Consider the following 14,756-nt stretch of genomic DNA (forward strand, 5'->3'; position numbering starts at 1 on the left):
CCTCTCCCTCTGCAGCTCCTTCTGCTCGTGCTCTTTCACTCACTCTCGCTCTCTCTCTCAAATAAAATCTTAAAAAAACAAAAAAAGAAGAAATAATACCACTTCTTCACAAGCTCGTCCAAAATATAGAAGAAACATTTCCCAACTCATTCTTCAAGGCCAAGCATCACTGTGACACCAAATCAGACAAAGACATCACAAGAAAGAAAAAATTACTTACAGACCAAAATCTCTTATGAACACAAAAATCCTCACCAAAATACCAGCAAAACAAGTCCAGCAACATATAAAAATAGAATTATATGCCAAGTAGGATTTATCCCAGGAATCCAACAGTGGTTCAACATCTGAAAATCAATTAATATATTACACTATATTGACAGAAACAAAACAAAAAAACATGATCATCTCAACAGACACAAAGCATCTGACAAAATCCAACACCCTTTCAGGATAAAAATGCTCAACAAAGAAGGAATAGAAGGAAACTTCCTCAGCCTGATGAAGGGCATCTGCAAAAAAATCCACAAACAACATTAAATTTAATGGTGAAAGACTGAATGCTTCCTCCCCCAAGATCAGAAACAAGACAAAGATACTCAATTTGCTATTTCTATTCAACATTGTATTAGAGGTTCTAGCCAGGACAACTAGGGAGAAAATGAAATAAAAGATTGTAAAGGTTGAGGTAAAACCATCTCTATTTGCAGATGACAAAATTTTGTGTACAGAAAATCCTAATGAATCCATTAAGAAATATTAATAAAGCAGTTCAGCAAGATTGCAGGATACAAGCTCAATATACAAATATCAATTGTAGGGGCGCCCGGGTGGCTCAGTCATTAAGCATCTGCCTTTGGCTCAGGTCATGATCTCAGGGTCCTGGGATCGAGCCCCGCATCGGGCTCCTTGCTCCGCGGGGAGCCTGCTTCTCCCTCTCCCACTCCCCCTGCTTGTGTTCCCTCTCTCGCTGTTATCTCTCCCTGTCAAACAAATAAATAAAATCTTTAAAAAAAATACCAATTATGTATCTATATACTTGCAATGAACAATCTGAAAATGAAATTTTGAAAACTCCATTTACAAGAACATCAAAAAGAACAAAATACTTAATAAGTTTAACAGAAGTAATACAAAAGTTACACTCTAAAAACTATAAAGTACTGAAAGAAATTCAAGAGGATCTAAATAAAAATCATCCCATGTTTATGGATCAGAAGACTTAATATTGTTAAGGTGGCAAAGCTCCTCAAACTGATCTACAGAGTCAAAGCAATCTCTGTCAAAATCCCAGCTGGCTTCTTCGTGGAAATTGATTAAGCTCATTCTACAATCCATATGGAACTGAAAGAGACCCAAAATAGCCAAACAATATGGAAAAAGAAAAAGTTGGAGGACTCACACTTTCTGATTCCAAAAGTTAAACAAAGCAATAAAATATCAAGATGGTGTGTTACTAGCATAATGACAGATGTATAAACCACGTGAACAGAATATCTAGAATATATATAAAGAACTCTTATAATTCAGTAAGACAAACCTAGATTAAAAGCAGGCAAAGGATTTGAACAGAAATTTCTTCAAAGCTACACAAATGGCCAGTAAACACATGAAAAGATACTCGACATCATTTGTCATCAAATGCAAGCCAAAACCACAAGACATCATTTCACACCTACAAGGGCGGCTACAATCAAAACATCAGATAATAAGGATTAGTGAAGATCTGGAGAAATTTGAATTCCCATATACTGCTGCCGGTGGTAATATAAAACGGTACAGCCACTTTGGAAAACAGTCTGGTAGTTTCTCAAACCATTAAACACATAGTTCTCATACGGCCCAGCAATTCCACTCCTAGGTTTATACATCTACATAAAAGCTTGTACACAAATATTTATCTATAACAGCAATACTCATAATAGCCAAAAGACAGAAACAGCTCAAATGTCCATCAACTGAGGAATGGATACACGGAAGCTGGCATGTCCATATAGTGGAATACTATTCAGCCACAAAAAGGAATAAAGTACTGATTCGTATTACAGTGTAAGTGAACCTTGAAACCCCTAAGCTAATTCAGAGAAGCCAGTCACAAAGCACCACGTATCATATGATTGTATTTATGGGAAATGTCTAGAAGAGGCAAATCTAGACAGAAAGTAGATTAGGAGTTACTTTGGGCTGGGGAGAACAGGGGGTAGGGGGTGACAGCCAGAGGGTGTTTTGGGGGGCCTAGGGTGATACTGAAAATGTCAAAACCCACATGGTGACAGTTGCACATATCTGAATATACTGAAATTACTGAATTGTCTACTTTAACTCGTCCAATTGTATGGTATGTCAGTTCTATCTCAATAAAGCCCTCTTTAAAAAACTTTTTTCGGGGCACCTGGGTGGCTCAGTCGTTAAGCGTCTGCCTTCGGCTCAGGTCATGATCCCAGGGTCCTGGGATCGAGCCCCACATCGGGCTCCCTGCTCAGCAGCCTGCTTCTCCCTCTCCCACTTCCCCTGCTTGTGTTCCCTCTCTCATTATAGCTCTGTCAAATAAATAAATAAAATCTTAAAAAAAAAAAAAAAATACTCCCCCCACCCCCCGCTCCAGAGAACCTTTAGCAATTCCTCATAACCACCTCAAGTTCTTTATCTTCACTCAGAATGTTTATCTACAAAATATCTCTACAGTCTTGTGGCACCTGGGTAGCTCAGTGGTTAAGCGTCTGCCTTCAGCTCAGGTCATGATCCCAGGGTCCTGAGATCAAGCCCTGCGTTGGGCTCCCTTCTCAGCAGGGAGTCTGCTTCTCCCTTTGCCCCTTCCCCTCCGCTTGTGCTCTGTCTCTCACTCTCTCTCTCAAATAAATAAAATCATTAAAAAAAAAAATCTCTACAGTCTTTATTGGAAGATAACAGGTCAAAACCAGACACACAAAAGACAGCCAGAGAAGTTAGAGATCTGGAAGTTACTTGTGCCTTTGTCTTCCCCCTTTTCCCCATAATCTTATCAGTCACCACATTCTATGATGTGGCCTCTGAGAACAGTCTTGACAGCCTTTTCAGGGCCCTGGAGCCAAAGATACATGGGTTCTAATACACGGCTCTGCTCTCAACTCTCAGCTGGACCCAAAGCAAGCTAAAACTAAGCTCCTGAACATTTTTCCTCTTTGGCAGAACATAGGTATCCACACTTAAGCTTTTAATGATGGTTGTAAAGATAAAATGATTTAACATATGAAAAGCTGTGGTCCAGTGCTTGACACAAAGCAAACACTCAATAATTACTGCCATCTTCAACTCCACCTTTCCAATCCTACCACCACCTTCCTCTCCTTCACCTGGACCACTCCACCAGCCCCTCACAAGCACTCTGCTCACCTCCAGTTCTGTTCCTTACAAGTCCATCTTCCATTTAGTTCTCAAAGTGATAAATATTTGCTCCTGCAAATCGGACAGTGCTATTTCCTAGATGAAAACACTTTAGTGTCCCACTCTGTTTTACACACCTTTAAGTCCTAATTCTTTAATAGAGTATATACAACCCATGGTGACACAGACCCTGCCCACACTTCTCTCAGACCTCACTTGCCAGCAGTAGTAACTGACTTTTTAAATTCCCGCAAACATACCACAGTGTTTCTGGACTTCATTCCTCTACTCACACCATGTCTCCTCTCTCAAAAACCCCTCCATTCTCCAAACTGCCTATTTAGCTTTTTCTTGTTTTTCATTTTCCTCCCTTATGACTCAGTTTAGAAGTTAACTTCTTCTAGGAAGTCTTCCCATAATTCCCATGTGGACAGTGGTTCTCACATTTTAGAGGAAGCAGAAGAATGCCCTGGAAGCTTTGTTCGAACACAGATTACTGGGTCCCACCCCCAAAAGGTTCTGATTTAGGAAGTCTGGTGTGGGACCTGAGAATCTTCATTCCTAACAAATTCCCATGTGCTCACACCCGGAGAACTGCCACCTCTCTCACTACACTCACCACTCTGTATTCACATTTCCTATTTATATGTCTTTCTCCCATGAGCCCCCTGAGGATAGGGGACCCTAAACCGTACTGCTAACCACAGATCACGTGTAAAGTTCTCGGGACCCTGCCACGAAGCCTCCTACTTACTCCCCTTCCCTCACTAGTGCCACAACTTTGTGGTCCCCGAGGGCTTACTACCTGGCAGCCGCCCAGCTCTGTCTCTGTCCCTCAAATCCAGTCACTAAGTCTTGCTGGCTGCTTGGCTTGCTCAGTCGGTGGAGCTCAAGCCCCACACGGGGCATGCAGCTCGCTTGGGAGGCGGGGGGGAGCTAGTCCGCTCAGTACTGAAGAAAGCACGCGCTCTCCCGCCCCTGCCGCTGCCAGCAGGCGCCTGAAGCCCCCAGGCGAGGCGCCCCCGGGGCGGTGCCGAGGCTCTACCTTCATCTGAGCCAGCTGCTGCTGCTGCTGCTGCTGCTGCAACCTGCGGAGGGCCTCCTGCTGCTGCTGCCTCTGGCGCAGCAAGTCCTTCTGCCGCTGGAGCTCCGACTCCTTCCTCTTCCGCTCCTCCTCTTCCTGCCGGAGTCGGGCTGCCTCCTCCTCCACCCGCAGCCGGGTCTCCTCTAATCGACGCTGCGCTTCCTCTTCTTCCCGGGCCCACTGTGCAGCCTCCTCTTCCTTCCCGAAGGAAAAATAAAGGAGAGTAAAATTTAATTGTGTTTGAAAAAAATCTGAATCCCTTTAGGAGGTTCCTGTCAAAAAACTATACAAGTACCAGAGAGAACAGAAACTCTGTTTATGATGACAAAAGGCAGAGGTAAGTTTTCTTTTAAAATATATTTACAGTAGCTACAAAGGCTTGGCATGCTTACAGGATAAAATTTCAATTTATTTGCTAAATTCTCCATGAAAGGAATGTCACTTTGAACATCGGTGGTAAGCACTGATCTCTCTAAGAGATCACCACCAGCTGCAGCAAAGGCTTCTGGACACTGTTCCTATATTGAGGCAGAGCTAGCTTTTCAGGGTGCTGAAGGAGAAAAGCTACCAAGACCTTGCAAGGACGGATTACCAGGGAAGCGTCAACCAGTTCTGGAACCAGAGCAACCTTACAAGAACACTTAAATTCCATCCCTGATTCACACCCCTTGTGACCCACGGGTCCTTTGGAACATCTCTCCTCAACCCACTGTCCATCCCTCTACTACTCGGTCCTGTACCTTGGCTCATTGTCCTTCTACTTTCCTTCTACAAAACCATTTCAATGTGCCCTCTGGAACTCTCCTCACCCTCCTTCACAGAGTCTGCTTACTGTACCTACAATGCTGTGTTTTATTCAGATAGTCCATTCCCTTCATTCTCCAGAACTCAGGGCAGGTATCAACCACTCTACGAGGACTTCCCTAGCCCTTAGGAGGTAAACTTCCCCTCTGCCATTTCATTTTGTCCAATTATACCTCCTCCTCTGTTTGCTCCTAGTCCACCCGTGGCAACAACTATTTCCTATCCAAAAACCATTCCTTTCAGGCTTCTTCCTTGGGGACAGAGGCTCTGTCACCTCAGACGTCTAAAATGCCAGATTTCACTTTTTAAAAAGCTTCCAATGTAACTAGGGGCACCCATGTGATAATGATTTAGGCCAAAGGGATATCTGCTGGGAGGCTTCTAGAGAAGGTATTCTTCTGAAACAAAAGAAGCATAAGAGAAGGATCATTCCCTTGCAGGCTGTACAAGAGCATGGTTCCCAAAACTCCTAATCATGAGGTGAAAAATCTGAAGTCAAAGTAAACCCACCAAGAAACACTAGAGCAGAATTTTGCAAAGGACCTGGATCCTTAACGATAGCGCTGAGTTACTGCCTTATATCCTTGACATGGGATCTGTTGTTTAAACTATTTTTAGGTGGATATTTTCATTTTACACCTGAAAGCATCCTAACTGTGGCATTTATTTCTTGTATAATCATCACCAACATAGCCAGTGAGCTTCTTAAGGACAGAAACCATTTCTTTAAAACTTTCATACTCCACCAGGAATCAAGCACAATAACTGGCATATAGTACCTTAACTAAATATGTTAACTGTCAAATGAATAAGCCAAACGATGAACTGACATACAATCTACCCTTGAGGTCTATCTACCTCTAATAGTATTTAGGTTGCTCAGAGTTCCAATCAAGAACTTAGACAAAATCAGGTAATGTCCAGCTTGTGTCAATCTACATGTGTAAGTATGGACTGCCCACAGTGATTTCCTTCCAAAGAGTACAGTATGTAGGGAGAAGAGTAATGTTTACAGTGGAAAAACCTGACAGGCACTGCTGCTGCCAAGTGATCAAGGTCTACACCAGCAGTCATTAGTCCTGTTGAGAATATGTATCCTTGATATAGTGTGATGAAGATGGCACTTTGCCTCTGTGATTTACTTTCCAAACCCCGTAAGTCCAGTTTAATTGTAAGAAAAACATCAGATGAGTTCCAAGAGAGAGTTACCCTATAACATATGAACCATTATACCTTAAAACTGCCAAAGACCCTCAAAACAAGGAAAGCCTGAGAGACTGTCAAGCAAAGAAGCTAAGGAGACAACTAAATATAATATTTTGGATTTGGGATCTGGAAACAGAAAAAAAGACATGAGGGCGCCTGGGTGGCTCAGTTGGTTAAGCGACTGCCTTCGGCTCAGGTCATGATCCTGGAGTCCCGGGATCGAGTCCCGCATCGGGCTCCCTGCTCGGCGGGGAGTCTGCTTCTCCCTCTGACCCTCTTCCCTCTCACGCTCTCCATCTCTCATTCTCTCTGTCTCAAATAAATAAATAAAATCTTTAAAAAAAAAAAAAGAAAAAAAGACATGAGGGAAAAATTGACGAAATGTGAAAAAAAAAACTATGGATTTTAGTTCATAACAATACATCAATAATGGTTTAATGTGACAAATGTGCCATATTAATGTAAGATAATAATAGAGAAAACCATATTATCATCCAGATTTTTCTGAAAATCTAATACTTGCTCTAAAAATAAAGTCTACTAATAAAAAAAAAATCTAAGTTCTTAAACATTAAAAGGAAATGCTTTAGGGGTTCTGGCTGCCTATAGTGGCAGAATGACCTGGTTGGACTAGAACTGGGTAGTGTCCACTGTTACACAGCCTGTGAAAATATGAAGCAGCACTGAATAGTGCACTTTAGAAAAGTGAGAGTACCCTCAGGCAAAAGTGGTCAACTTGCAGATCTCTCATTTGTTTTTTTAAAGGGTAGGCCTTCTTTAGATTTCTCTCTGGTATTCTGAGGGGTTTTTGGTTCTTTGATATTTTGTCCAGCTTTTACAGTCATTACAGTCATTACAAAAGTAGTAGGAGTCAGTTAGGTCTCTTCTAATAATTTTCAGTAAACAGGCTATCCTCATATCCAAACACTTTCCAATCACAAATTCCTAGCTTCAAAGAAGAAATGAGAAGAGCAAACCATCTGTCACCTGCTTGCGTAACAACTCTTCTTGCTTCCGCCTTTCCTCCTCTTCTCTTCTCCTCTCTTCCAGTCTCCGAAGAGCTTCTTCTTGCTGTTGTCTTTCTTCCTCTTCTCGCTGTCGCCTTAATGCAATTTCTTGCTCCCTCTGGCGTCGCAGAGCTTCTTCCTAAATTTAAAAAAAAAAAGGGTGTGTGTGTGTGTGTGAGAGACAGACACACACACAGAAAGAAACGAACTCTGGATCTTGATTTATATATCCCATTATAATCTGAAAAGAAACAGACTATGTGTTGCTAAGGCTCTGTCAACAGTAAATATAAAAAGAATATAACCGGATCTAGAGCAAAAAGTAAAAAAAGTTGGGAAGTAAACATATCAACAATTAAAATAATTTGTATTTAAAGTAGTGGGGCACCTGGGCGTTCAGCCGGTTAAGTGTCTAACTCTTGATTTTGGCCCAGGTCATGATCTCAGGGTTGAGGGATCAAGCCCCGTGTCGGGCTCCACACTGGGTGTGGAGTCCACCTGAGATCTTCTCTCTTGCCCTCTTCCCCTCCCCCCTCCCTCTCTCTCTAAAAAAAAAATAATAATAGTAAATAATAATAAATAAGATTCTCCCTCTCCCTCTGCCTCTATCCTCGCCACCCACCCACTAAAGTGCGCACACACTCTATTCTCTAAAAAATAAACAAATAAAAATAAATAAAATAAAATAGCAGCAGTTAAATAGCACTACACTGAGAGTCCATCCTAGTTTCTACATTAGCTATTGCATTTACTAATTAACCCCAGAAAGGGCTACAGGAGGCCTGAGGCTTTGGCTTCTCTTTGGTACCATTAATCCTTATTTACCCACCCTCTCAAATCAACTGAGAACCTAGAACATAGGTCAAATCAACATAGCAACCAAAAATGCCTGGTGTGGTAGAAATAAGCTCTCTAGTCAGAAGTACTGAGCAAAGTTGTGTATTCTAGAACATGTTCTGAAGAACAAAGTCGCCCATGTCAAGTACAAAGAAAAGGGTCTCTGTCACCTGGGTGGTTCAGTCAGTTAAGCATCTGCCTTTGGCTCAGATCATGATCTCAGGGTCCTGGGATGGAGCCCCGCATCAGGCTCCCTGCTTGGCAGGGAGTCTGCTTCTCCCTCTCCCTCTGCCCCTCCCCACGGCTCGTGATCGCTCTCTCTCTCTCAAATAAATAAGTAAAATCTTAAAAAAGGGGAGGTGTCTCACTGTCAAAATTTAGGAAATACTGAGCAACACAGAATTAGACTGATTTCTTTACTGCAATACTTCTTAGAGCCCTTACGTGCTAGTGTAGAGTGTAACCCTAGGAAATATTAGTAGTTCAAATCTAATCTCAGCAGGGACCCTTTTGTTTTCCACAGAGTACCTCTTGGGGCCAACAATGAGTATGAAATGTGAGATAAAGTGGACTTTGGGCCCATTACAGAGTGTATTGTTTCAACTGGGATTTGTAAAAATCCCAACAGAAAAATGGGTTCTGCACATGAAAAGAGAATTCCCAAAAAAGAAATATAAATAGCCAAAGTCCACAAAAACTGTTCATCACTGGTTATAAAGCAAAGACTCAGTTACTTCCGAAATCTAACTGAGAATATTCAAAGAAATCAACTCCGGTTATTTACCAGGACTGAAGCTACCCCCCCAGGGACTGCTACTGGGTCACAGATATTTCTTCTAAAGGAAGTGAATCTCCTAAGGCTCTAATCCCAATCCTGCTGTTAACTCCCAGATCTCAACCTCAGAGGGACCATCTCCCAAGAACCATGAATGCGGTTCAGGGCTAATTCTGGGGTCCGTGTTCTCCGAGGTATACCTGTTTCCTTCGGGCAAGCTCTTCTTCCTCCCGCCTCTTCCTTTCTTCCTCCTGCTGCCTCCGAAGAATTTCCTCCTGTTGTCTTCGCAGTTCTTCTTGCCTCTTTCGTTCCTCCTCTTCCCGTTTTGCCCTCATTTCTGCCTCTCTTCTCTCCTGTTCTAGCTGTGATTACAAGAAAATACTCTTAGAAACCCGAAGCCAGGGGCACCTGGATGGCTCAGTTGTTAAGCGTCTGCCTTCGGCTCAGCTCATGATCCCAGGGCCCTGGGATCAAGCCCCGCATCAGGCTCCCTGCTCAGTGGGAAGCCTGCTTCTCCCTCTCCCATTCCCGCTCTGCTTGTGTTTCCTCTCTCTCTCGCTGTGTCTCTGTCAAATAAATAAATAAAATCTTAAAAAAAAAAAAGAAAAAAGACAAAGAAACCTGTAGCCAAGCAGAGAAACACTCCAACATCACCGACCTGTATCATCAGGAGAAGATGGAAGATGCAGACACTACACCATTCATAGTTGCTTGTACTGCAAGTGAGTGATGAAACCAGCTCTGTAAGAACTCAGCTCTGGTATGTCGCAGTAGGCAGAACAGTGTCATGCTCTTCTAAACTGAATGGACTCTCCCCCGACATTTACCTACCTCCTCACTCCACACTACCACATCCCATCTCCTAGACATGGGAGAAGGAGACCACCAGGAGAGTAACATCAGAATTCTCTTGGGGTGGCACTTCTTTGCTCATCCCTACAAAGGATTTTCTGATTCAAGATCTAACAGTGTGTCTACAAGGTTTCAACAGCAATGTTGTAAAGCTGCTAGTGTGAAAAATCATAGAATTCTTTAAAATTTGAAGACCAACCACTTAACAAATTCTATCATTTATAGTTCCTAGTTACTAGTCCAATCCAGCACCTCATCTCCTTTCTCACTGCTACACATACAATTTAGGCTTTCACTTTCTCATCCACATTTCTAAAAGTCCCTTACTTGGTTTCCCAGCATCCGTTCTGCTCACATTCCCCAGCACAACACCTTAAGTTCCACCAAAAAAATCATTCCTGGCTTACATATAACACCATCCTTCACCCTGAAGTAACTTCTAACCCTCTAACAGGACACGTGTAAGGGCCCTCATGACTGGCTTGCCTCATCTTAGCCTCCTCGCTCTTCATTTATCCCTCAGACACACAATGGCTCCAGGCCAGACCAAATTATTTAGCTGCTACCTGAGCCAGTATGTTCTCATGCATTTCCGAGCCTTTACAGGAACTGTTTCCTTCAACTGGGTTAAATCCTACTGTCCTTCAAGTGAAAATTAGTGCAGGTATTACTGTCCATCAACAGTGTCACCCAATTCCTGACACCCACCTCTCCAACTGGGTGAGAATAGCTAGCCCATGTGCTTTCTTGACTAACCTGTAACTCTAAGTATTACGTGCCTGTGTGTCATTGCCCCCCATCCACTTCCACACACACACACACACACATACACCAGACACAAAAGATTGCAAGTTCCTAACCCTACCTCATCATCTATGTGTTCCCAGCACAACGCACTACAGTACTAGAACACTCTGAAGAATTAGGTGAATTATGGTCTCTTGCTCATTTATGGAGACAGACCATGAACCCTTTCTGCGCACTCTAAGGAGACTGTCACTACCTCAGATGATAAGAATACATTAAGTATAAAATAGGAACAAGATTCTCCCAGAGGCATGAGAATCCAGAATCATTACAATGACACTAAGTGTTGATAAGACATCCCCAGCTGGAAAGTACTAAAAACCAAAATTCAAGATTCCCTGCTCCTCCAGAAGATATGAATGGAACATGGGATCTAATGTTAATGTTGAGCTTTTCAACCACATGTCTGGGGACAGTAAGAAATATAAACTAACACCACTATAAAGATTCAATGTGGGGGGGGGGGGGCGCCTGGGTGGCTCAGTGAAGGGTCTGTCTTCTGCTCAGGTCATGATCCCAGGGTACTGGGATCAAGCCCCACATCGGGCTCCCTGCTCCATGAGAAGGCTTTCACTTTCTCCCACTCCCACTCCCTCTGCTTGTGTTCCCTCTCTTGCTGTGTCTCTGTCAAATAAATAAAATCTTCAAAAAAAAAAAGATTCAATGTGGGAACTCAAGCCACAGATCAAGGGTTTGATAAGCAATGCAGTGTATATTTTCCTAGGTCTTAGAATTTATAACAAGTGTTTATACCATGAATAATGTAATTAAAGTATACATCTGATCATAATCATTAATGTGTCAACCAATCAATTTTAAGTGATTTAATTTAAACTTGTTAATTTTCATTGTTTGAGGTCTTTTTTGGGAAAAGCGGGAACAGTAAGGATAGAATATGAATGTGCTTATATACCAGCTAAGTAACAGTAAACTAATAGGAAAAAGCAGAGTTAGCCAGAGAGAGACATCGGTAAACAAATGCCTATGTCCTACAGATGGAAAGCATGCACTGCTATGGAAGAAGGAGTTTCAGACCTTTGCAGCTTTGGCCTTCTCCATCTGCTGGAGCTGTTCAAGGGCAGGTCCTGGAGTTGTGGTGTCAAGGGGAAGATCCCATACACTACCACCTTCCCAAACTATAAGACAATAAGGAGAAAAGTGAAGGTTATCAGAGCTTGCATACATGATCACATATCCACAAGCATTAATGAAAAAGCTGTTTCCCTGTCCCTGAATAAGCTCCATCATACATATCTGTGCTGCTTTTAGGTAGACTAAACTGCCAGTGGGCTCTGGTTTAAATCAATATCCTTCAACACATCTAGAAGGAAAGAAATTACCAGGCATTTGCTGGGAAACTAATTTCATCCTCAAAAAAACCCTGTAAGAGGGGCACCTGGGTGGCTCAGTCGTTTGAGCATCCGACTCGAGCCCTGTGTCGGGTTCCACACTGGGCATGGACCCTGCTTAGGATTCCCTTTCTCCCTCTCCCGCTGCCCCTCCCCAACCCCCTGCTCTCCCTCTCTCTCTCAAAACAAACAAACCCTATGAGGTATTTGTTCATATCCATCTTTATAGATGAGTAAGCTATAGGTCATGGGTAGTTTCATAACATTCCCGAGGACACACACCAAGCACGCGGCCATGCCAGGATTTAAACCCCAGTGTATTAGATCCCAAAGCCCACAATATCTCCAGAAGCCATACAACCTCTTACTGCACGCCCAATAGAGAGTGGGGTCAAGAAAGGTGTATAACTGTGAAACTAGAGAGTACTAAGTAGTTGCATGATGCTGTGAATGTATTAAATGCCACTGAATTGCTCATCTAAAAATGGTTAATGTTATGTTATGTGAATTTCACTTCAAAGAGAAAGAAAGAGGTACAGCTGGAGCTGGGGAGGCCTCTGGAAAGGCTGGGCAGGTCTCACAAATGACAACAGGTCCTACTGACCTGCAAGGCAACACAGAGTCAGATGCAGGAGTAAACAAATAGATAAAGGCTTCTGAGTCTGCTTTCCTACTGCCAGCACAAGGTTTGCTGATACCACTTTCCAGCATTCTCTATTCCCTACACTATTTCTATACTATAAATTATTGGTTTTATAAAACGAATGGACTATTTGTAAAGGGCCTTGATCGTATCATACCCAAAGAAAGAAACTGTTTAATAAGGTACTTATAAATAGTTCCCCCAAAATTGGAGAATATTTTAACATCCGAACTATAAATGGCTACCAAGAAAAAATAAGGTACACAGAGCAGGGAAAGTTGATGAGGGATGATAATCAGTCCTTTTCCTGCTATAATCCCCAGGATCAGTGTTAGCAAGAGACTATCACCTGACAACCTTAAGGGCTCTAAGAAAAATCCATCAACGCCTATAGTTCCTGAGAATTGTCAACACCAACTATAACCTCTTGTAAGGACTATCCATGGTTCAAACTACCTACCTCTGCAGGTATCAAACCTTAAAATCCAGAAGTGTTCCACCAATATCAAGACTTTTTTAAAATCCCAGACCCAAATTTTCTAATTAGATGCAAAACGATCAGAGAATGAGGTAGGGTGTTCACTTTAAAGCAGGCTTTTTTCATCCCAAAACTTCTGGGTACCTATAGTGTTAAGCTATATATTAACACTTCACTCAAAAGAATAGTTGTTTTTACTTAAGCTTTTTTTTCTTTTTCCACTCTGGCTGGCAGAAGTCCAAAAACAATTCAGAGGACTTTTCCACACTGGTTAGAGCAACATAAAAAGAGAGGCTGATTCAAATTCATGAAATTTATCTACTAAACACTTGTAGCAAATCCTTAACAATACATTTTCAATAATATTTTCAATCCTTTGCTGGGGTCTATTAACTATTTGTTAATATTCAACATAGAACGGTTCAAAACTGACACATTTTTAAAAAATTGAACTATAAACTAAGAGTCTAAATCTTCAGAGCTACACTGAAGACCAAGCTCCAATTTTTACCTGTAGGCTGTGAGGCTGCTGGCTGAAGCTCCCAGATAGAACCAGTATCTGGCACCGACACAGACCTAGTTACTGAAGGAATGATGTTCTGATCAGATATTCTGTAAAAGGGAAATAAAAAAATCAACTTGTTCTTGTCATTTGCAAAAACAGATAAAGAGGAATTTCTACAGGATTGGTAAGATTTCCAGGCTATTTGTCCAGAAAACTCCTTCATTGTTTTAACTAAACTGTAACACGACCAAAATGTTTAGAAGAGGAACAAAGATAGAGGCCCAGTCATCATACTTCCGGAATCAAGGTACTAACAAATGTTGATTTCTAGATAATTCATATACCTATGGCCTTAAAAAAACTCAGAATATGTCAATAAGAGTAAAAGAGGCAGCATGTTATAATGAAAAACCCATAGACCATAAGTCAATGGAGTTCTTTAGCCTCTCCGTGTATCAGGTTATCCATCTGTAAACTGGCACCTTACTGCCTAACATGCCTACCTCACCCGCTGGGTTAGGACTGAAAAGAGAAATGTGGAAGATTTTGGTTAAATTGGACAGTAAGGTTTTTAAGACGGTCACGGATACCTCTGAAGGAAGTACAGCAAGTACTGCCCTGAATGATAATCTGAAACTACAGAAATTTAAGACTTTTAGCATAATTTCCTTTTCCTCAGACTTATCTTAATGGCTTTTGGGTTCTGAAAAATTTTTACTCTGTGTGGTAGTGTGCGTATCTTTCTTGAGATCTCATGGGTGAAAAGGAGATTAAACTTCTAGACTGTAATTTTTTTATTGTGGTTCTGTAAGAATACATTGCTTTTCCAATACTGTCATTATTCTGAGGTTCTTATTTGAAATTTATCCTCTATGAGTAAAAAGATCAAAAATGTTTTATTGCCAGCTTATTATTTTTAAAAGCTATATTCTGGTTTTACATACAATACACACATATGTGTCCTGTGTGGGTATTTTGATACCAGAGTTCACACATTATACTAAAATTTCCTTTCTTCTCTTTCTTTAATACACACACACACACAC

General features: G+C 41.8%; 1 protein-coding gene across 7 annotated transcripts in view; it reads right to left on the reverse strand.

Annotated features, from left to right (window-relative positions):
* GIGYF2 (GRB10 interacting GYF protein 2) overlaps positions 1 to 14,756 on the reverse strand; it is a 149,978-nt gene that overhangs the window by 25,363 nt on the left and 109,859 nt on the right. For all 7 annotated transcript variants that reach the window (XM_035006842.1, XM_035006841.1, XM_035006840.1 and 4 more), the window contains 5 exons: positions 13,717 to 13,817; positions 11,771 to 11,871; positions 9,277 to 9,438; positions 7,445 to 7,603; positions 4,409 to 4,645 (listed from right to left, as the gene is read on the reverse strand). In XM_035006842.1, coding sequence (XP_034862733.1) covers positions 4,409 to 4,645; positions 7,445 to 7,603; positions 9,277 to 9,438; positions 11,771 to 11,871; positions 13,717 to 13,817 — 760 coding nt within the window. The remainder of the gene's footprint in view (positions 1 to 4,408; positions 4,646 to 7,444; positions 7,604 to 9,276; positions 9,439 to 11,770; positions 11,872 to 13,716; positions 13,818 to 14,756) is intronic.

Source organism: Mirounga leonina, unplaced genomic scaffold (assembly GCF_011800145.1).
Source record: "Mirounga leonina isolate KUSES-001 unplaced genomic scaffold, KU_Mleo_1.0 Mir_151, whole genome shotgun sequence".
Lineage (NCBI taxonomy): Eukaryota > Metazoa > Chordata > Mammalia > Carnivora > Phocidae > Mirounga > Mirounga leonina.